At 44.7% G+C, this 24,387-nt stretch overlaps 1 protein-coding gene across 1 annotated transcript in view; it reads left to right on the plus strand.

The window, feature by feature from the left end:
* Positions 1 to 342: 342 nt before the first annotated feature.
* IGSF9 (immunoglobulin superfamily member 9) overlaps positions 343 to 24,387 on the plus strand; it is a 79,252-nt gene continuing 55,207 nt past the window's right edge. Inside the window, exons 1-3 of the mRNA XM_075283290.1 lie at positions 343 to 897; positions 7,736 to 8,124; positions 8,469 to 8,657. Coding sequence (XP_075139391.1) covers positions 8,046 to 8,124; positions 8,469 to 8,657 — 268 coding nt within the window. The 5' untranslated portion in view covers positions 343 to 897; positions 7,736 to 8,045. The remainder of the gene's footprint in view (positions 898 to 7,735; positions 8,125 to 8,468; positions 8,658 to 24,387) is intronic.

Consider the following 24,387-nt stretch of genomic DNA (forward strand, 5'->3'; position numbering starts at 1 on the left):
TCCCTTATACACTTATATCAGTTCTCCAGAATTGATGGGGTAGGTCTGAGAATCTGAGCACTTATAAGGTTAATCTCCTAGGTGTGGTGCAGCCCCCCAGGCCGCCACCAGAGGGAGACACCTGAGCAGCCATGTCCTCCGCCTGCGCCCAGGACTACATTTCCCATTGTGCACCCTGGACCTCGGCTGATTGGCTGCAGCTGCTGAGCCTGTGATGGGTAGAGAGCGGCAGGGCTGTCCTGGCAGCCTGGAGCTTCATTGGTTGTTGCTGTGGAAACAATGGGCGCTTGATTGAAAGAGTGGGTGGGCTTCAGCATCATGGGGCACACCTACTATTATGTTTGCAAGTTGCAGGCTGGCAGGGAGTTCAGGCAGGAATAGAAAGGAGGAGAGAAGGGGGGGAATTAAGACACAGGAGCTTGGAGAGCGGAGTGCAAGCTTCTCTGCCCTGCATGCTCCCCCTGCCCGCCTGCTCTGGGACTAGCAAAAATTGCCTCCAGCAAGTGCGGCTGAGCCACAGGTACATGCACCAGCCATTGTCCCTGGAGATATTGGCCGAAACAGCGGATCCGGCATTTATTGGGGTGCACCTCCAACATGTGCAACATTATCCCATGAGGCGGGAGGTCCCTGCCAGCCCCCTGCCTCCCTGATAGCCTTGCAACTAATGTGGCACAGCCTTGCGTTGCAGCAGCAGAAGGATCCCTTTGCACGCTGGCAACAGGTAGAGGGTGGATCCGATTGTAGGAGAGGCACAAGGGTGGTCCAGCTTCATGCCCTCTGACAGCTCATCAAGCCCGCCATGGTGTGCTAGGTGGTCCGGCCACCAGGACCTACACACCACCCCTTCTTCTCCATGCTTATATTCCAGGACGTCCATGGGCCCTGCTCCGCCAGGTAAGCCTGCCATACCCTAATGCATTGTGTGCGCCCCTCCTGTACCGCGCCGGGCACCCACAGGCTCGCCTTGTCACCGTCAGATGTTGCCAAGTGGGAGACTTGTTGATCTTTCCTTTGATCCAATTATTTTGATATTTCTATGGTGTCCCCCCCTCCTCCTTCTCCTCCTCCCTTCTGGTCATGGTCGTCTTTGTGGCACCTGCTTTGTGTGTGGCAGGAGAGATCCCTGGCGTTTCTATCCACCAGGACGTTGACGTTACTTACCGGTGGATTTATGGCACGAGTGGCCCCCCGACACCCCGCCGGGGGCTGCCGTTCCTTTGTATGGCGGGGGTCTTGGCTTTGTATATTTTGTTATGTTTTTGTATTGGCGACTACAGCCCCCTCCGATGACCCCATAAAACAGTCCTAGGTATATCTGACCTGGGGTGGGCATCGTGGGGGGGCAATAATCGTGTCCGGCCCCACGTCCCCTCCTCATCCAGTATCTGTATTACCTCCAGGTCACCACCTGCCCCATAACACTGACTATTCACCCAACTCTCCAGGTGCGGGGGCAACCACGACTTTTACATTTGGTATCGGGCACTTCCGTGACTACGTCTGACATCTGCCCCCCCCTCCCCAATTGGGATTTGTGTTTATCTCCCGTACAATGGAGTGAAATAAGTAGCAGTGGACAGAGGAGCTTACAGTCTAATGCCTGGGGGGATCCGACTCAAGGTCACGGAGGCGGAGGGGGCGATAATGGGGTGTTGTCAGGGATTAGGGTCCTTCGGAGGGACAAAGGACTGTTATCCATATTATCTCTTCCCTTCCGCACAGACAATGGATGTGAGGGGCAGGATCACCTCGTAGACTGGACGGCCCAATAAAATGGCAATTATCCCCTTTACACCCTGTGACATTTAGTGCCTATCCGTCAGTGGGGTAATCCTGGGGGGGGGGGCGCTCGGCGTTGGGGATCAGCGGCGACGTGGAATCACAAGGGTAACAATGTCTCACATTGTGTGGTAAAGGCCTTTATTCCCACCGGGCCACAATAAAACTATTTCAGTCGGGGATGAATCCCAATCCCGAGGCCTCACTTTGTCTCCGCGGGGATTTTATATAGCCGTAGGGCGATAGGGTGTGGGGTCCGCCCTCCGCTCTCTCCCCCTTGTAAAATCAGCGGCTGCGGAATATAGAAAAAAAAAAATCACTTGAAGAAGAATAGGTTTGCAGTCAGACCTGTTCTATGGGTTTGGCAACGGCCTGGGTAAAGTGTTCAAATCGGTACGGGGCAGGTTTCCGGTCAACGCTGCGTGGTAGGATGGCAGACCCTCAGTACGGGGATGGGGCGGGGGGACCATGTGGCAGCTGGGAGGTTAACTTTGTGAGCGCAGGTATAGAGCAGAACGTGTGGTCCCGGGCACAGCCCACCTGTCCTCACCCACCTGGGCCTTGACTGCAACTTTGTGTCTTCTTATAGAATTCTGCACCTATCCCCTGCACATGGGGGCGCTCCCTGCACCGACTCGGGGCTGCCCCAAGATATCCCCTCATTTTTTTAAATTATATTTTTAATCAACTTTTTGTCCTAATATATTATTTCTTTTTTAGTAATTTTTTTTACATTTTTTGTGCATTTTTCATTGGTCACCACATTCCGGACGTAGAATTCCAGTCTCTTCATTCCGCAAACTTCTATTGTAACTATTTTGTCATTTTTTTAACATTCTTGTCCCGAAATTCTATTTTTGGTGAGGTTTTGCGTACGGTATGGAAAGTCCCGGCCTCGGTGTCGGTGACTTTATTCATTGTTCGGGAAGACGTGGAGCTGAGGATGCTGGCGTGTTCTTGGAACTTGTAGCAGAGCTGAGTTTGTCGTTTAACCCCTTGTGGCTGCGGCACTTCTACAGTCCTATGTAACGCCGTCGTACGGAGAATGCAGTCCCATGCAACCCCATTGGGATATCATGTCGTGCTAAATACAACCCGGCTCTGCTACATTGGGATACGGATATTTGGTGTTATGGGGTGTAATGAGTACTTTCCTACTCGACATCACTATTACCAATTCTGGCGCCTGCGTAACCATAACTGATTCCCCTAATGATGTCACACTATTGGGATCTTCACCTATGACATCATCATCTCTTGTAGAATCTTAACAGGGACACGTCTTGGGTTTGATCCCCCATAGTTGAGGGGTAATGATCCCAAATATGTTGGTTTTGCAAATTGAGAAGTTTCTCCAAGTCTGACACCCACTATGACATCATCACCTATGACATTATCACCTATGACATCATCAACACTTGTAGCACCTTGTGCATGTGTCACACCCATTATGAAGTATTATGAGGTTATTAAGGTGAGAATATGACTTCTAGTATGATGTCATAGAGGTCCAGTTACATGACATGGTTACACGGTGTGTCTGTGGAATCTATCTTTCATGTTGTGATGTCACTGAGGGCAGGGTTATGGTTATATTGGATGATATGATGTCACTGAGGGCAGGGTTATGGTTATATTGGATGATATGATGTCACTGAGGGCAGGATTATGGTTATATTGGATGATATGATGTCACTGAGGGCAGGGTTATGGTTATATTGGATGATATGATGTCACTGAGGGCAGGGTTATGGTTATATTGGATGATATGATGTCACTGAGGGCAGGGTTATGGTTATATTGGATGATATGATGTCACTGAGGGCAGGATTATGGTTGTATTGGATGATATGATGTCACTGAGGGCAGGGTTATGGTTATATTGGATGATATGATGTCACTGAGGGCAGGGTTATGGTTATATTGGATGATATGATGTCACTTAGGGCAGGGTTATGGTTATATTAGATGATATGATGTCACTGAGGGCAGGGTTATGGTTATATTGGATGATATGATGTCACTGAGGGCAGGATTATGGTTGTATTGGATGATATGATGTCACTGAGGGCAGGGTTATGGTTATATTGGATGATATGATGTCACTGAGGGCAGGGTTATGGTTATATTGGATGATATGATGTCACTGAGGGCAGGGTTATGGTTATATTGGATGATATGATGTCACTGAGGGCAGGATTATGGTTGTATTGGATGATATGATGTCACTGAGGGCAGGGTTATGGTTACATTGGATGATATGATGTCACTGAGGGCAGGGTTATGGTTACATTGGATTGTATGATTAGAGGTGTAGGATCCTGGGCACCATTGCAATATCTGTAATGGGGCTACAACTTACCATGTGCTATCTATAATACTGGTATCTTTTTATGTTATAAGAAGCTATAGGCCCCCTCAAGCTCCTGGCCTGGTAGCCATTGCTAACCCTGCACCCTCTATAGCTCTATCCGTAGGAATGATGTCACTGAAGGCGTGGCTTTGGAACGTGGCACTCATACCGTGATGTCACTGCATGTGACATAATTGAGGATGAGGCTAAAAAAAATGTGAGAAGTCATGCAGGATGGTGTGATGTCACCAAGGGCGAGCCACAGGTACGGATGACTTACTTCTCCATAACTATGCTAGGAATATGGTGGCCAAATTCTACAACTATAAAGTCATTTTAATACCCTTAAACTCGTAGACAGCCTCTTTGTCATGGTGACATTGTCCCGTGTCTCGCTCTGACCCAGCGCTCTCAGACCTAGACCCCCCCACGGGTGTAACTCTAATCTTCCCCCGAAGTTGCTGGACGTCTTTCAATCCTCCTCAAGGTCTGATCTGCTTTTATCCTGGTGTTCCCTCCTTCAGGACACCATGACCTGGCGCCTTTCCCAAGGTTTTGTGCCGGTGACACTTATGTACGAGCTCTTAAAGTGTCCGAGGCGCTCATGGGCCACGGAGGGAGCCATTATGTGGAGAGGGACGACGTTCCGTAGAAGTGTCACCAAGCCATGAGGTACACGTTGACGCCACAGATCGTAGGAGATATTATCCTCCATCATTAGACAACTATTCTTGGTGCCACAAGAAGTTGTCAATTTTTTAGCCTTTCTATTGAAATTCTGGCTGAAACTTCGGCACGTGGTCAATTCATGACAAGCCAAAAAGTGGGAAAAATTTGAGGTTTAGCCTCATGTTGAACTATCCCAAAATATATTTTTGCCCTTGGGGAACCGGGAAACTGAGATATAGGGAGTCAGTGATAGAGGCTTCTTTTTTTTTGCCGAATGTCTTGTCCTATCTTGCTGTGATTTCAGTGCCAAGAACAATGTTGATACTGAGGTGTGTGGTTGATCGATGAAAGCTGAGATATATGGAGCGGTTTGTAGGGTCCTTGCACAGAAGAGACGCTCTATTATGGAACATGGAGGATGGCCAAAGGGGATGGGTTTTTGCCCCCATAAACTAAGAAGTGTCCTCAGGAGGCAGTAGTAGATTTCTTGACCCTGGAACGGTTGACCAAACCTGCCATTTTTGGTGGGACCATATGACTGTATAATGCGTATGAGGACCTCCCAATGATAAGAGGAGAGATGGATTGGGCAGTGGTCCCCCCCCCTTCCTTGGCTGAGCTTAGCATGCACGTATGTGGAAGGGTCGCCAGGAATAGCTGTGGCCTGAAAAAGGATTCAGCTGGCAAGAGACAGCCCTAAAAAGCAGCTCCGCAGCTTCCTGGACTTCACTGAGTGTACAAAAAATTGTACAAAAAATTTCATAGGTTAGGAGCGGAGTTATACTTATGGTAGAGTTGGAAGGGACCTCAAGGGCCATCGGCCTTATACTTTAAGAATAAGTGGAATTACCCCTTTAAGAATGGATTGAGAGGGTTAACATTGTGACATCACCATTCACAACCTTCCCATGACCCTTCTAATACTGGTGTTCCTTGTAATCCAGTGATCGGTGCAGATTCGCTTTACCCCACAGTGGCCACTACAGGCGACATGTGGTATTACATGGTGGCTATTCAAATGAATATTGTACAAGTAACGCATAAATGGCTTGAGTCCAACAGATCAGATTCCTAATCTGGTTCATAAAGGGGAGTCCGTATATACTAACAGGGAATATAGACAGGGATTGTCCTCGTGAGACGCTGTCTTGTAAGGCTCGCACGGAGGGAGCAGAGGCCTTGAAGACTCCACGTCCTTTCCTTTCAGACATCTGTCTTCCATTGGCGGAGGCAGCTCTCTGCCAGGACCTCGCTGGGCCTGTTTCAATTATCATTGGGATATTAAATGTCCGTCCAACATGGCAAGAAATTCAAAGTGCCCAGTTTTTTTCCAAACTTCTCTCCAAGGAAAATAAACATTTTTTTTCCTCTTTCGTATTCAGTGACTTTGGTATAAAAATAAACCTTCTGAGGCGTATATCTGAGAAAACCATTCATTCTGGGGTATCAAGAACAAGGATATTGATGGAGAATTCCAGATTTTGGGAAAATAAATGTAGAAGAATGAAGGTTGTGTCTGAGTCGGCAGCGAGGTTGGAGGCTCCAGGCGGCTCTGCAGCGCATAATGGTTGGCTGGAAAAATATAGTCAATGCTATGAATCAATTCTTCTTGAGAACATTCCTCCGCTGTGCTGGAACACTTCTCGGGGTTTTGGTTGATGGATTGGGTTCCTCTGAAATATTACTTTAGTCCTTTGGACCTCGAGCTGCCGATCAAACCTTGTTATTTTTGCAGTAGGCTATAAAAGGAGTGTGGTCAGACAGTGGTTACCACCATAGGAAGTGTGTGGGCACGTCTGAAAGTGTCTGGACTACACACCGGATCACCGGGGCATGAGAGGTCAACTAGAGTATAGTGATCAGTACTACACCCCAGTCACCAGGTCATAGAGCAGTGATATCACTGTATATACACCTAGAGTATAGTGATCAGTACTACACCCTGGTCACCAGGACATAGAGTAGTGATATCACTGTATATACACCTAGAGTATAGTGATCAGTACTACACCCCGGTCACCAGGACATAGAGCAGTGATATCACTGTATATACACCTAGAGTATAGTGATCAGTACTACAGCCCGGTCACCAGGACATAGAGCAGTGATATCACTGTATATACACCTAGAGTATAGTGATCAGTACTACAGCCCGGTCACCAGGACATAGAGCAGTGATATCACTGTATATACACCTAGAGTATAGTGATCAGTACTACACCCTGGTCACCAGGACATAGAGTAGTGATATCACTGTATATACACCTAGAGTATAGTGATCAGTACTACACCCTGGTCACCAGGACATAGAGCAGTGATATCACTGTATATACATCACTGGTGAGAGGTCACCTAGAATATAGTGTTCAGTACTACACCCCAGTCACCCGGACATAGAGCAGTGATATCACTGTATAGTCATCACTGGTGAGAGGTCACCTATAGTAATCAGTACTACACACCGGATCACCAAGATATAGAGAGACGGTAATATCACTGTATATACATCACTGGTGAGAGGTTACCCAGAGTATAGTGATCAGTACTACACACCGATCACCAGGACATAGAGATATCACTGTATATACATCACTGGTGAGAGGTCACCCAGAGTATAGTGATCAGTACTACACATCGGATCACCAGGACATAGAGCAGTGATATCACTGTATATACACCTTGAATATAGTGATCAGTACTACACTCGGATCTTGAGGTCAAGGTCACGCAGATGTGATCTGGTCTCCGAGCCCTCCTGTCTGTTTGGTGTCCTATGCTGCTGGTGGGTCAGGAATGTGCCCCTGGCTGTTTGCTTTGCCCCCTGTTCATAGTTTAGTGGACACTATGTAGATAGGTGTGGACTGAGTAAATATTGACTCTGCTGCTGAGGAGCTGCTTTTTCTCTGCTGCTCATGAACTTCTCTGTTGCAGGTCTATAAGGCAACGCTCTGCAGCCCGGGACGTGTACCCCACCGGGGGAGAAGACCAGGGTCGACTAGCTGCGGCTCCACACTCTGCTTCCTCTGGATGGTACTCAGTGAGTGGCGGATCCGCTGGCGCCCTAGGGTGACTCTTCAGCATCGTGGGCTTGGACTCTGACTGGGGACTGAGTGACATTTTCCAGGCGTTGCGTGTCGTCCATACATCTCTGTGCTGGAGTGTTCTGCACGCTGGAGGTCACTGCGTTGGGTCTCCTGATGCTGCATGAAAGGACAGCTGAATTTACTGTGGCCGTCTGCCTATGTGTGGCTGGCAAGTGTGTGCTATGCATTGGGCTTCCTGGATATTCTGCCTCAGCCTGTCATTCTGCTGCGTTGAAGGTAAGTGGCCCCCGGGGCTTCCACATCCATCCCGAAATCCCATAACTTACCTCTGGTGCTCTTACAGCTGGATCCTGGAAGTACATAACTGGTGGCAGCCATTGTTAGCTGTCATTTAGTCACTGGGTCACCCAGTCTTCATATGAATACACAGTCCCTGCACAGTCCCTGCTCCCTCTGCCCTCTCCTGTTCTGTAGATAGAACTTTTTTACTTATTTGCATGGCACTCTGTATATCCTGCAAATTATTACTCCGCTGACCTCTCTAGACATCTGCAGAACATTGCTCTGCCCTCTCCATGTATGTTGATGGTTCTCCTCATGTTGGTGTCTTCTCCCACCAGGTACCATCCGATCGGACGCTCAGGCTGTGGTTGGCCGTGTAGGAGAGAGTGCGGTGCTGCCGTGCAGCCTCCTCCATGACGCAGGCCGCCCTCCTCTCTATGTCATCGAGTGGGTGCGCTTTGGCTTCATCCTCCCTATTTTTATCAAGTTTGGTCTCTTCTTACCACGTGTGGACCCCCAGTATCTTGGTAAGTGTCCCAGATGTGAACAGTCACGTCACTGAGATTTCATTACCGCTGATGATGGGTCTCCTCGTGTAGTGTATTCAGTGATGTCATAAGTGAGTGCTGATGTCATCAGTTATATGTAGTGAGTGCTGATGTCATCAGTTATATGTAGTGAGTGCTGATGTCATCAGTTATGTGTAGTGAGTGCTGATGTCATCAGTTATATGTAGTGAGTGCTGATGTCATAAGTTATGTGTAGTGAGTGCTGATGTCATCAGTTATATGTAGTGAGTGCTGATGTCATAAGTTATGTGTAGTGAGTGCTGATGTCATAAGTTATATGTAGTGAGTGCTGATGTCATCAGTTATATGTAGTGAGTGCTGATGTCATCAGTTATGTGTAGTGAGTGCTGATGTCATCAGTTATATGTAGTGAGTGCTGATGTCATCAGTTATATGTAGTGAGTGCTGATGTCATCAGTTATATGTAGTGAGTGCTGATGTCATCAGTTATATGTAGTGAGTGTTGATCCTTTTTGCTACCATCAGCGCTCTTGGACATTTCATACATTGTATTCCAGGTTCCCTCCTGGGGTCACTAGTTGGAGGTTTTTTGGGCATTGGGGTGAGGGTCCTGGGCCAGGAGGCATGTCAGGATACGTGTGCTGTATATGCTCCTAGTTACGGTTGTGTGGAGACTGGTGACTGATAGTAGTTCCTGAGATCTGTATCTGTCACCAGAGCCAGGGGATAGGGTTACATGGCCAGACACAGGTGGAGCGCCCTGTCAGGGGAATGAGGAAGTGAACGCCTGAGTGACTGTATTAAGGAGGGTGCATGCAGGTATGTCATGGGTCACCGGGGCCTGATGACGGACTGGCATGTATTATTAGCTACTATCTGCCACGGTATCATACCTGGCGTATTGTATGTCCCATATTCCTCTACTTCAGTTATCCGCTCTTTGGTCTAAATGTGACAGTATTCTGTTGGGTTATAGAAAAATAAGAGGGTTAACGAGGGGTTAATCCCACTTGGGGAACGTAAGACGCCTTGCCTGAGGTGTCAGACTGAATTAATCACGCTTTATGGCATACGGAGGGGAGGGGGGGGGGGTCTTAGACTTGACGGTTGGAGGGGGGGGGGATATTTTGTGAATTAATTCTCTTGTGTAGATTAGGGTTATGCCCGAGACGACGACTTTAGGCCGTAATCCCAGACACATGTAGGTCATGTGACCTAAATCAGGACCAAGTACAATTGGGAAGGTTACACGGCTTCCATAGTCTTCTGTTACTTGTATAGTGTTGCGCGTTACTCGCGAGGCTCGCCACAGTCGGCTATGGCTACAATTGCCTATGACGCGCCCATAACATCAACATATGTGATATCGCCCACCACGCACCCCAGAACTACCTGTTTGAATTTTAGAGACTCCTGTCTTGGTTAATTGACTGGGAGGGGAGACCATATAATGTAGTCGTAGTCAGATGATCCATTTCGGGCAATGTCAGAGAGTTTGTGGAGGTTTAAACTAAAGCCTCTGTTACTATCCCAAAACGTCTGTCCTCATAGTTGGCCCTCACCTACCACACGACTCAGAACTCCATTCTTGACTACTTGGCTCGCAGAGGACACCATATAGATTCCCGAGTACCATATATAAGTGTAGTCGTAGTCAGGCAATTCATTTTGAGAGAGCTTTAGAGGGAGATTTAGGGCTAGGTTCACACGGGGTTTTTTGGTTTGGAAACTGAGGCAGAGGCCACCTCTGTTTCGGGACCAAAAAACAGGTAGCTGAACCCCAACTTACCCACCTCTGGTTTCCCCAATAGAGGAGGTCAGTGTCAGACCAACCAGATAGAATAATTCTGAGGGCCCACCCTTCTACAAAGTAGACCACTGTGCCCTTCCAATTTGGGTTTCTTCTGCTGGACCAATATTGTGTTAGAATAAGGGTCCACCAGTGGATCCTTTGATAGTCCTACCCAACACTGTAGGAGGTTGGTGAAGCCTCTGGCGCCCCCTTAAGCAGCAGTCTATTGATGGATATCACTAGAGATGAGCGAACACTAAAATGTTCGAGGTTCGAAATTCGATTCGAACAGCCGCTCACTGTTCGAGTGTTCGAATGGGTTTCGAACCCCATTATAGTCTATGGGGAACATAAACTCGTTAAGGGGGAAACCCAAATTCGTGTCTGGAGGGTCACCAAGTCCACTATGACACCCCAGGAAATGATACCAACACCCTGGAATGACACTGGGACAGCAGGGGAAGCATGTCTGGGGGCATAAAAGTCACTTTATTTCATGGAAATCCCTGTCAGTTTGCGATTTTCGCAAGCTAACTTTTCCCCATAGAAATGCATTGGCCAGTGCTGATTGGCCAGAGTACGGAATTCGGCCAATCAGCGCTGGCTCTGCTGGAGGAGGCGGAGTCTAAGATCGCTCCACACCAGTCTCCATTCAGGTCCGACCTTAGACTCCGCCTCCTCCGGCAGAGCCAGCGCTGATTGGCCGAAGGCTGGCCAATGCATTCCTATGCGAATGCAGACTTAGCAGTGCTGAGTCAGTTTTGCTCAACTACACATCTGATGCACACTCGGCACTGCTACATCAGATGTAGCAATCTGATGTAGCAGAGCCGAGGGTGCACTAGAACCCCTGTGCAAACTCAGTTCACGCTAATAGAATGCATTGGCCAGCGCTGATTGGCCAATGCATTCTATTAGCCCGATGAAGTAGAGCTGAATGTGTGTGCTAAGCACACACATTCAGCACTGCTTCATCAAGCCAATACAATGCATTAGCCAGTGCTGATTGGCCAGAGTACGGAATTCGGCCAATCAGCGCTGGCCAATGCATTCTATTAGCCCGATGAAGTAGAGCTGAATGTGTGTGCTAAGCACACACATTCAGCACTGCTTCATCAAGCCAATACAATGCATTAGCCAGTGCTGATTGGCCAGAGTACGGAATTCGGCCAATCAGCGCTGGCTCTGCCGGAGGAGGCGGAGTCTAAGGTCGGACCTGAATGGAGACTGGTGTGGAGCGATCTTAGACTCCGCCTCCTCCAGCAGAGCCAGCGCTGATTGGTCGAGTTCCGTACTCTGGCCAATCAGCGCTGGCCAATGCATTCTATTAGCCCGATGAAGTAGAGCTGAATGTGTGTGCTTAGCACACACATTCAGCTCTACTTCATCAGGCTAATAGAATACATTGGCCAATCAGCGCTGGCCAATGCATTCTATTAGCTTGATGAAGCAGAGTGTGCACAAGGGTTCAAGCGCACCCTCGGCTCTGATGTAGCAGAGCTGAGGGTGCACAAGGGTTCAAGTGCACCCTCGGCTCTCCTACATCAGAGCCGAGGGTGCGCTTGAACCCTTGTGCAGCCTCGGCTCTGCTACATCAGAGCCGAGGGTGCGCTTGAACCCTTGTGCACACTCTGCTTCATCAAGCTAATAGAATGCATTGGCCAGCACTGATTGGCCAGAGTACGGAATTCGGCCAATCAGCGCTGGCCAATGCATCCCTATGGGAAAAAGTTTATCTCACAAAAATCACAATTACACACCCGATAGAGCCCCAAAAAGTTATTTTTAATAACATTCCCCCCTAAATAAAGGTTATCCCTAGCTATCCCTGCCTGTACAGCTATCCCTGTCTCATAGTCACAAAGTTCACATTCTCATATGACCCGGATTTGAAATCCACTATTCGTCTAAAATGGAGGTCACCTGATTTCGGCAGCCAATGACTTTTTCCAATTTTTTTCAATGCCCCCAGTGTCGTAGTTCCTGTCCCACCTCCCCTGCGCTGTTATTGGTGCAAAAAAGGCGCCAGGGAAGGTGGGAGGGGAATCGAATTTTGGCGCACTTTACCACGTGGTGTTCGATTCGATTCGAACATGGCGAACACCCTGATATCCGATCGAACATGTGTTCGATAGAACACTGTTCGCTCATCTCTAGATATCACGGCAATTTGGCAACATCACCCAACAAGATCTTCTGGCAGCTTTAGTCCCGCGTCTCATAATCTGCTTGTAAAGTGAGAAGATTCTACAGTGTCTCATTTTTTTTGGCCTGGTGTTAATAATGAGTCCATTGTAGGCGTCCAAAAAAGTCAACCACAGGACTAATATACATTAATGAGTATAATTATCAGGTGAGTAAACACGTAGATGCACATGGGAAAGCTGGCTCCATGCTCCAAACCTGCATTTCTTGTCATGAGATGATCCGGGGTCGTGTCACCAGAGACGAGTGAAGCTCCTATTCTCTCGGGAGGACAGGCATTGTCTTCTGCTGGTACAAAAGATCCTTTATCTTGTTGGTGAGGGAGGGGTCCCAACGGTCACTTAAGAAGAAGTAAGCAGCCTCAGGCACTGGGGTGTGGAGCGTACGGGACGTTCACAGGAATATTTTTACTTGGAATGTTTCTGTGTCATTGGGATGAAGTTTGAATGTAGGATGCGTATCGGAAAAGAGCGCAAGGAGGGTCATAGTTACAACGACAACATTGAGGGTTGGTGGTGAATGTCAATTCCCAACAGCTCACGTGACAAGCTGGTTACAAATCAAAATCAAAGGTGGTTTAGGAATGAAAGAAATTATAAAAAAAATTGAGAAGTAATAAAATTTTCCTGGTCCCGGACGAGACCCCAACTATCAGGTAATTTGTAAGTCCTTTAAGGGGAAATGACGGTAAACAATGCCCATAATAGTTGTTGGAATTAAAACGTGGGTCTGTGCATGGTCTAGTGGTCAATTAGGGCTGAAGGTCTGAAGGCCTGGATAGGCACATGCTAAAATTCCAAAATACCAGCCCCAGTGAACACACAGAAGAGTCCAATACAGCAAAATTTGTTGCAGCAATTACAGACGCTGTATGCAGTTGTGAAGCTGGACTAATCGCAACTAGAGATGAGCGAATACTGTTCGGATCAGCTGATCCGAACAGCACGCACCCATAGAAATGAATGGAAGCACCTGTGACGCCGGCTGGTGGCAAAGTCAGCGTCACAGGTACTTCCATTCATTTCTATGCGTACTGTTCGGATCGGCTGATCCGAACAGTGTTCGCTCATCTCTAATCGCAACACCTCAGTTCTAACTCGGGGTACACCTGCCTCACTGCTACACCACTTGAATGCCCAATTTTAGGGCCAGCTAGACAGCACCTCAAGTAGCTGTTGATCACCCTGGCTAACCTCCGTGACTACCTGGACCCATCCAAAAAAGGACTTGCCCCAAACTAATTGCCATTTTTTTCCTGGCTTAAAGGGCAACTACATCCAACGTTTCTAATCCCCCTGTTACTTTTGTTAGTTCCATTTTACGTTACCTGTGCTGCCAGGTTATATTTTTTGATAATCTTTTTTTCCACCCCACAATTATTCTAGTGTTGTTACATCCTAGGCCACTTTACTGGGTAGCCAAAGTCCCGTCGCCTTTGCTAGATTGTCACAGCTCCGCCCCTTTGACTATATTCATTTATCAGTCATATTATCTATGCTAAGATCCACATGTATTCTATGAATGAAGAACTTCTGCCCAAAAAGTATTTGTTGAGTCATTTCCACATGTGGAAATTTGGAGAATTTTTTTGTGAATTTCATAGACACAGGGATTACGACTTGTAGGTTTAAAGGAGTCTTTTTAACCCTCTCTGTGTCATGTTCTCCTCCGACAAGATCATGACATGTGATCTGTGTAAAAAGGCAAAGACCCCTGTCAGTAAGTTCATCCCCTCCCCCCTCTGGGGGGTGATCTCTGCTCCCTCACAGCAGGTGTATTGTTCTGGTGCTGCCGCTGATGTATAGAGGAACCATATATCACGTGTACACCGCCACCGCTCTATAGGACGTGCCTGTCATGGATACACCACGTTCACGATGAGGGGGGTTCGAATCCAGCGTGGAATGTCACCCGAGCAACCAAAGCCGCTAAATACTCACATGGGCCCAGGCCTATTGTTCTCTATTTTTACAAAATTTTGGGGGCAATTTTTGTTAATTCAAATTTTGGATTATTTTGTGAAAAAAACATTACGTAAAATAAAACGTTTTGGAAACCGTATTGATAAATATTGTCAAAAATGTGCTTTTTTGGGGGGGTCGTTTTTACGGACCTGTCAGTAGACTCAGAGATTGAAGACGGATGCAAAATGGAGAAAAATTTGACCATTTCATGCGTTGTTATCCACGCCGGTCTGAATATAGCCCTAGTCATAGATTAGATCTCCCATGGGTTTCCTAAAGATGGTCCTCGGGTAAGGTCTTTGGGTGGACAGGGTGTTGCTGCCATAATTTGACCCTTTAAATACTTTTTGAATGAGGTAAATATGGAGACAAGTCTAAGCAATCCGCCGCCTTGTAACCGATGATGGGACGCGTCCGCTGTGACATTGTAACGCAGCTCAGCCGTTGTGCAGTTACCGGGTGCAGGGTCTGGAATGTGGACTTTTCTTCTGTATGGTGACCAAGGCCGGTGCAGTTACTTATTAATGGTCTCCTCCTTGGGCCGTGGGCACATGGAGCCTCATAAAGGGTGGCCATAGGTACGGCTTGTAAAAGTTTTAACTAGGGCCATGCCAGGTGACTCCTCCGACCCTGGCAGGCGAATGTAACTAGGTGAAGGCAGATGACAGGCGAGGGCAGGAGGGCGCCGATGTGGTTGGCTGCGGTTACTCTTCTCCCTAGTAACAACTTGTTTATTTTCAATCCCGGAGCGGAGGGGCATCGAGGGGCGACAGGGCCGACGCCAGGCATTGTCCAAAGGCTTAGATTTAAATTCCCTTTGGCCATGGTTACCAGGTGGACGTAGGGGAGGAGGGAGGGTCCTGGGCGGTGGTGTTGGAGGAGGAGGGGGCATGGAGGTAGTAGAGGTAACGCTGCGGCCCCGCTCACCCGGGAGGGTTTTTGTTTTGGCATTTTTCAAAGTCTCAAATGAATGAGTGAGCGCCGGACGGGCCGGTATTGTGTGTACTCACTGGAGGAGGAAGATGGAGGCCGCTCCTGTAATATATAATGAGGGGGAGACCCCGGGGTGGGCATTCTTACCATTCCATCACATAGCTATATCTGAGCTGTGTATCTAAGCCATGTGAGATACCGTCTCTCGAGCTGTGTATCTAATCCTATCCTGTGTGATACTGTATACTGAGCTGTGTATCTAATCCTCCCCTGTGTGATACTGTATACTGAGCTGTGTATCTAATCCTATCATCTATGATACTGTATACTGAGCTGTGTATCTAATCCTATCCCGTGTGATACTGTATACTGAGCTGTGTATCTAATCCTATCCCGTGTGATACTGTATACTGAGCTGTGTATCTAATCCTATCATGTGTGATACTGTATACTGAGCTGTGTATCTAATCCTATCCTGTGTGATACTGTATACTGAGCTGTGTATCTAATCCTATCCTGTGTGATACTGTATACTGAGCTGTGTATCTAATCCTATCCTGTGTGATACTGTATACTGAGCTGTGTATCTAATCCTATCATGTGTGATACTGTATACTGAGCTGTGTATCTAATCCTATCCTGTGTGATACTGTATACTGAGCTGTGTATCTAATCCTATCCTGTGTGATACTGTATACTGAGCTGTGTATCTAATCCTATCGTGTGATACTGTATACTGAGCTGTGTATCTAATCCTATCCTGTGTGATACTGTATACTGAGCTGTGTATCTAATCCTATCCTGTGTGATACTGTATACTGAGCTGTGTATCTAATCCTATCATGTGTGATACTGTATACTGAGCTGTGTATCTAATCCTATCCCGTGTGATACTGTATACTGAGCTGTGTATCTAATCCTATCCCGTGTGATACTGTATACTGAGCTGTGTATCTAATCCTATCCCGTGTGATACTGTATACTGAGCTGTGTATCTAATCCTATCCCGTGTGATACTGTATACTGAGCTGTGTATCTAATCCTATCATGTGTGATACTGTATACTGAGCTGTGTATCTAATCCTATCCCGTGTGATACTGTATACTGAGCTGTGTATCTAATCCTATCCCGTGTGATACTGTATACTGAGCTGTGTATCTAATCCTATCCCGTGTGATACTGTATACTGAGCTGTGTATCTAATCCTATCCCGTGTGATACTGTATACTGAGCTGTGTATCTAATCCTATCCCGTGTGATACTGTATACTGAGCTGTGTATCTAATCCTATCCCGTGTGATACTGTATACTGAGCTGTGTATCTAATCCTATCCCGTGTGATACTGTATACTGAGCTGTGTATCTAATCCTATCCCGTGTGATACTGTATACTGAGCTGTGTATCTAATCCTATCCCGTGTGATACTGTATACTGAGCTGTGTATCTAATCCTATCCCGTGTGATACTGTATACTGAGCTGTGTATCTAATCCTATCCCGTGTGATACTGTATACTGAGCTGTGTATCTAATCCTATCCCGTGTGATACTGTATACTGAGCTGTGTATCTAATCCTATCCCGTGTGATACTGTATACTGAGCTGTGTATCTAATCCTATCCCGTGTGATACTGTATACTGAGCTGTGTATCTAATCCTCTCCTGTGTGATACTGTATACTGAGCTGTGTATCTAATCCTATCCTGTGTGATACTGTATACTGAGCTGTGTATCTAATCCTATCATCTGTGATACTGTATACTGAGCTGTGTATCTAATCCTATCCCGTGTGATACTGTATACTGAGCTGTGTATCTAATCCTATCATCTGTGATACTGTATACTGAGCTGTGTATCTAATCCTATCCCGTGTGATACTGTATACTGAGCTGTGTATCTAATCCTATCCCGTGTGATACTGTATACTGAGCTGTGTATCTAATCCTATCCCGTGTGATACTGTATACTGAGCTGTGTATCTAATCCTATCCCGTGTGATACTGTATACTGAGCTGTGTATCTAATCCTATCCCGTGTGATACTGTATACTGAGCTGTGTATCTAATCCTATCCCGTGTGATACTGTATACTGAGCTGTGTATCTAATCCTATCCCGTGTGATACTGTATACTGAGCTGTGTATCTAATCCTATCCCGTGTGATACTGTATACTGAGCTGTGTATCTAATCCTATCCCGTGTGATACTGTATACTGAGCTGTGTATCTAATCCTATCCCGTGTGATACTGTATACTGAGCTGTGTATCTAATCCTATCCCGTGTGATACTGTATACTGAGCTGTGTATCTAATCCTATCCCGTGTGATACTGTATACTGAGCTGTGTATCTAACCCTATCCCGTGTGATACTGTATACTGAGCTGTGTATCTAATCCTATCCCGTGTGATACTGTATACTGAGCTGTGTATCTAATCCTATCCCGTGTGATACTGTATACTGAGCTGTGTATCTAATCCTATCCCGTGTGATACTGTATACTGAGCTGTGTATCTAATCCTATCCCGTGTGATACTGTATACTGAGCTGTGTATCTAATCCTATCCCGTGTGATACTGTATACTGAAGCTGTGTATCTAATCCTATCCCGTGTGATACTGTATACTGAGCTGTGTATCTAATCCTATCCCGTGTGATACTGTATACTGAGCTGTGTATCTAATCCTATCCCGTGTGATACTGTATACTGAGCTGTGTATCTAATCCTATCCCGTGTGATACTGTATACTGAGCTGTGTATCTAATCCTATCCTGTGTGATACTGTATACTGAGCTGTGTATCTAATCCTATCCTGTGTGATACTGTATACTGAGCTGTGTATCTAATCCTATCCTGTGTGATACTGTATACTGAGCCGTGTATCTAATCCTATCATGTGTGATACTGTATACTGAGCCGTGTATCTAATCGTATAATGTGTGATACTGTATACTGAGCTGTGTATCTAATCCTATCCTGTGTGATACTGTATACTGAGCTGTGTATCTAATCCTATCCTGTGTGATACTGTATACTGAGCTGTGTATCTAATCCTATCATGTGTGATACTGTATACTGAGCTGTGTATCTAATCCTATCCTGTGTGATACTGTATACTGAGCTGTGTATCTAATCCTATCCTGTGTGATACTGTATACTGAGCTGTGTATCTAATCCTATCCTGTGTGATACTGTATACTTAGCTGTGTATCTAATCCTATCCCGTGTGATACTGTATACTGAGCTGTGTATCTAATCCTATCCCGTGTGATACTGTATACTGAGCTGTGTATCTAATCCTATCCCGTGTGATACTGTATACTGAGCTGTGTATCTAATCCTATCCCGTGTGATACTGTATACTGAAGCTGTGTATCTAATCCTATCCCGTGTGATACTGTATACTGAGCTGTGTATCTAATCCTATCCCGTGTGATACTGTATACTGAGCTGTGTATCTAATCCTATCCTGTGTGATACTGTATACTGAGCTGTGTATCTAATCCTATCCTGTGTGATACTGTATACTGAGCTGTGTATCTAATCCTATCCTGTGTGATACTGTATACTGAGCTGTGTATCTAATCCTATCCTGTGTGATACTGTATACTGAGCTGTGTATCTAATCCTATCCTGTGTGATACTGTATACTGAGCCGTGTATCTAATCCTATCATGTGTGATACTGTATACTGAGCCGTGTATCTAATCGTATAATGTGTGATACTGTATACTGAGCCGTGTATCTAATCCTATCCTGTGTGATACTGTATACTGAGCTGTGTATCTAATCCTATCCTGTGTGATACTGTATACTGAGCTGTGTATCTAATCCTATCATGTGTGATACTGTATACTGAGCTGTGTATCTAATCCTATCCTGTGTGATACTGTATACTGAGCTGTGTATCTAATCCTATCCTGTGTGATACTGTATACTGAGCTGTGTATCTAATCCTATCCTGTGTGATACTGTATACTGAGCTGTATCTAATCCTCCCCTGTGCGGTGCACCTCCTGTATCTTGTCCTGTGGTATAATAATGGCAGTGTGCGTTGCGCTCTATCTGGGGGATATAATTAGTGATAATAATATGGCTGCCTCTTCCTCTCGGCCTTTTGTCTGGGCCCCTCCTCCGCCCCCCATGACTCTGGGAATCAGACTATTAATGGACGCCGCTCGGAGATTTCCTGGACGCATCTTTTGAAAGTTTGAAAAATGCTCCAAACTTTGATCCATCACTTTAATCCCCCCCCCTCCTCCTCCGCCCCCTGTTCTCCCCCCTCCCCACTTATCTCCATTCATCCCCTGTTGTACAAGGTGCAGCCATGTGGATGGTGCACTGGGGAGGGGGGGGGGGGGTCACATAATTTTGTTGTACCCTCTTTCATATAGGGATGACTCCTGAATGATGCCGACTCTAGGAAAGCTGGGTGACATCTTGTGCACGCCGTGATATTAGCGGTATGGTGATGACACAGCTTTCCCAGGTGCAGATAAAGATTACAAGAAGCTTTGGGAAAGCTGGGAAGAACTAGTAGGATATAATATCGCACACAGAGGTTGTCACCCAGCTTTCCCAGGTCAGTCTGTACAAGGAGGGCTAGGTCATGACCTAACGGATACGTTCGCCCCCTCTGGGGGTCGCGTCTACGGATTTACCATAATCTCAGGGATATTGGGTAGAGATGAGGCCCCTCCCTGCTCTACCCACAATCCCCCTCTCCATTCAGTTGCTATGCAGTGTGCGGCCGGTACTAAGACAACAATAATGTCATCGGAAAAAAAAAAACATAAGAAAAATTCATGAATGGAAGTTAATGACGGCGGCGCGGAGGCCGCGTATGTGAGAGCTATATATACACCGGGGGCAGCCAATCACATCCGCTGACACTCACTGGATCCAAATATCCATCAGGTCTGGGTGGAGGCCTAATGGGATTTAAAGGGCCAAATACCGCAACGCCGCCTGCGCCGCCGCAAGCCCTCATTCACATAGTGAGGTAAAAAAGTTACCGATAAGCAATTCAATGCGTCCAGTGTCCAAAATGGCTGAAAACAGAGAACAATAGCCCAACTGCAAGTCAGTCCGGGGTCTATAAACCAAGACGGGTGAATAACTGTGTCAGAAATGGAAGTGTCGCCCTTAAAGGGAGTGTGTCACCCGACTCCAGCGTAACAACCCAGTCCCGCCGATAGGTAGTTTAGGGTAACCTGAATCAAACAGTGTTACCCCCTTGTGAATCGGTGCCTGCGTTGCTGAGATATTGCAGTTTTACCGACATGCAAATGAGCGGTTTTAGTAATGGCGGCGCCCTTGTTGTCACAAAGAGCTCCTTTGCTGTTGACAAAAATATCAATATCTCGGCAATGCAGACACCGATTCACAAGGGGAAAACACTGTATGATTCAGGTGGCCATAACCTATCTATCTGCAGGGTGAGTTGCTACGCTCGGTTCCGCTGACAGACTCCCCTTTAAGGATTCAAAAAATCCCTTTTAGATGACAATTATGATCTGCTGCACTCAGATGGTGTTAGGGTGTATGTGGTGAACATAATGTAGCATCCCTCCATTTTTGGAACTTTTTGGTGATTTTGACACATGGTTCTACTCAAACTGTCCTGATCTGCGATATACAGTATATGGGGTCATGTGATACAGGTGACATCATGGCCAGCTGGATATACATCTTAGAGGCGCTCGTGATGGAGCCACGTGTATTTACTACTTGGAATAACAGGTGTCTGAGTCGTCTTCTGGCGATTAGAGGGATTTCCTCCCGACCCCAGGTGAACTCAGCCACATGCTGTCCAAGATTTACATGGAATGGTTAAACCCACTGCCCTTTGCTAGAAAGATTGTACTACGACAAGACCCTGTTCAGAAATCCGCCATCTGGCGGCACTGTATTTACATATAGGAGCACCACTACACAGACCTCTGCTCTACATCATGTACTGTTATAGAAACTTCTGGAAGAATCTTGGCACTCTGAGACAGCTTTGATGGGTTAATTGTGGGCGGGGCCTGTGTCCCATAAACTGTAACTTCCAGAGAGTGCTAAGACCTGTTTTGCGTAAGCTGCGGTGTGACAGTGACTATCCCTGAGCTTATCCAGTACGAGGAGGGTCGGTGGTTTTAGCCAATTCACATTTGGCTAATGTCCTCCTGATCGGATCAGGCGACTGATAATAGCAGCAGGCAATTAAGGAGATTGCATCTTATCTGCCGCCTCATCCTCCACCCCGAATCTGAGGAGAACACCAACCATACAAATAATACCGCACCGAGAGACATGGTTATATACTTGTACATAGGAGCAGTATTATAGTAGTTATATCCTTGTACATAGGAGGTAGTATTATAGTAGTTATATTCTTGTACATAGGGGCAGTATTATAGTAGTTATATTCTTGTACATAGGAGCAGTATCATAGTAGTTATATTCTTGTACATAGGAGGTAGTATTATAGTAGTTATATTCTTGTACGTAGGAGCAGTATTATAGTAGTTATATTCTTGTACATAGGGGTAGTATTATAGTAGTTATATTCTTGTACATAGGAGCAGTACTATAGTAGTTATATTCTTGTATATAGGAGGTAGTATTATAGTAGTTATATTCTTGTACATAGGAGTAGTATTATAGTAGTTATATTCTTGTACATAGGTGTAGTATAATAGTAGTTATATTCTTGTACATAGGAGGTAGTATTATAGTAGTTATACTATTATACATAGGAGGTAGTATTATAGTAGTTATATTCGTGGACATAGGGGCAGTATTATAGAAGTTATATTCTTGTACATAGGAGTAGTATTATAGTAGTTATATTTGTGGACATAGGGGGCAGTATTATAGTAGTTATATTCTTGTACATAGGAGGTAGTATTATAGTAGTTATACTATTATACATAGGAGGTAGTATTATAGTAGTTATATTCTTGTACATAGGAGTAGTATTATAGTAGTTATATTCTTGTACATAGTAGTATTATAGTAGTTATATTCTTGTACATAGGAGTAGTGTTATAGTAGTTATATTCTTGTACATAGGAGGTAGTATTATAGTAGTTATATTCTTGTACATAGGAGCAGTATTATAGTAGTTATATTCTTGTACATAGGAGCAGTATTATAGTAGTTATATTCTTGTACATAGGAGAAGTATTATAGTAGTTATATTCTTGTACATAGGGGCAGTATTATAGTAGTTATATTCTTGTACATAGGAGCAGTATTATAGTAGTTATATTATTGTACATAGGAGTAGTATTATAGTAGTTATATTCTTGTACATAGGAGTAGTATTATAGTAGTTATATTCTTGTAGATAGGAGGTAGTTTTATAGTAGTTATATTCTTGTACATAGTAGTATTATAGTAGTTATATTCTTGTACATAGGAGTAGTGTTATAGTAGTTATATTCTTGTACATAGGAGGTAGTATTATAGTAGTTATATTCTTGTACATAGGAGCAGTATTATAGTAGTTATATTCTTGTACATAGGAGCAGTATTATAGTAGTTATATTCTTGTACATAGGAGAAGTATTATAGTAGTTATATTCTTGTACATAGGAGCAGTATTATAGTAGTTATATTCTTGTACATAGGAGTAGTATTATAGTAGTTATATTCTTGTACATAGGAGGTAGTATTATAGTAGTTATATTCTTGTACATAGGAGCAGTATTATAGTAGTTATATTCTTGTACATAGGAAGTAGTATTATAGTAGTTATATTCTAGTACATAGGAGGTAGTATTATAGTAGTTATATTCTTGTACATAGGAGGCAGTATTATAGTAGTTATATTCTTGTACATAGGAGGTAGTATTATAGTAGTTATATTCTTGTATATAGGAGTAGTATTATAGTAGTTATATTCTTGTACATAGGAGGTAGTATTATAGTAGTTATATTCTTGTACATAGGGGCAGTATTATAGTAGTTATATTCTTGTACATAGGAGTAGTATTATAGTAGTTATATTCTTGTACATAGGAGTAGTATTATAGTAGTTATATTCTTGTACATAGGAGGTAGTATTATAGTAGTTATATTCTTGTACATAGGAGGTAGTATTATAGTAGTTATATTCTTGTACATAGGAGCAGTATTATGGTAGTTATATTCGTGGACATAGGGGCAGTATTATAGTAGTTATATTCTTGTACATAGGGGCAGTATTATAGTAGTTATATTTGTGGACATAGGGGGCAGTATTATAGTAGTTATATTCTTGTACATAGGAGGTAGTATTATAGTAGTTATATTATTATACATAGGAGGTAGTATTATAGTAGTTATATTCTTGTACATAGGAGTAGTATTATAGTAGTTATATTCTTGTACATAGGAGCAGTATTATAGTAGTTATATTCTTGTACATAGGAGTAGTATTATAGTAGTTATATTCTTGTACATAGGAGCAGTATTATAGTAGTTATATTCTTGTACATAGGAGCAGTATTATAGTAGTTATATTCTTGTACATAGGAGTAGTATTATAGTAGTTATATTCTTGTACATAGGAGTAGTATTATAGTAGTTATATTCTTGTACATATGAGTAGTATTATAGTAGTTATATTCTTGTACATAGGGGCAGTATTATAGTAGTTATATTCTTGTACATAGGAGGCAGTATTATAGTAGTTATATTCTTGTACATAGGAGGTAGTATTATAGTAGTTATATTCTTGTACATAGGAGCAGTATTATAGTAGTTATATTCGTGGACATAGGGGCAGTATTATAGAAGTTATATTCTTGTACATAGGAGTAGTATTATAGTAGTTATATTTGTGGACATAGGGGGCAGTATTA

Source organism: Leptodactylus fuscus, chromosome 7 (assembly GCF_031893055.1).
Source record: "Leptodactylus fuscus isolate aLepFus1 chromosome 7, aLepFus1.hap2, whole genome shotgun sequence".
Classification (NCBI taxonomy): Eukaryota; Metazoa; Chordata; class Amphibia; order Anura; family Leptodactylidae; genus Leptodactylus; species Leptodactylus fuscus.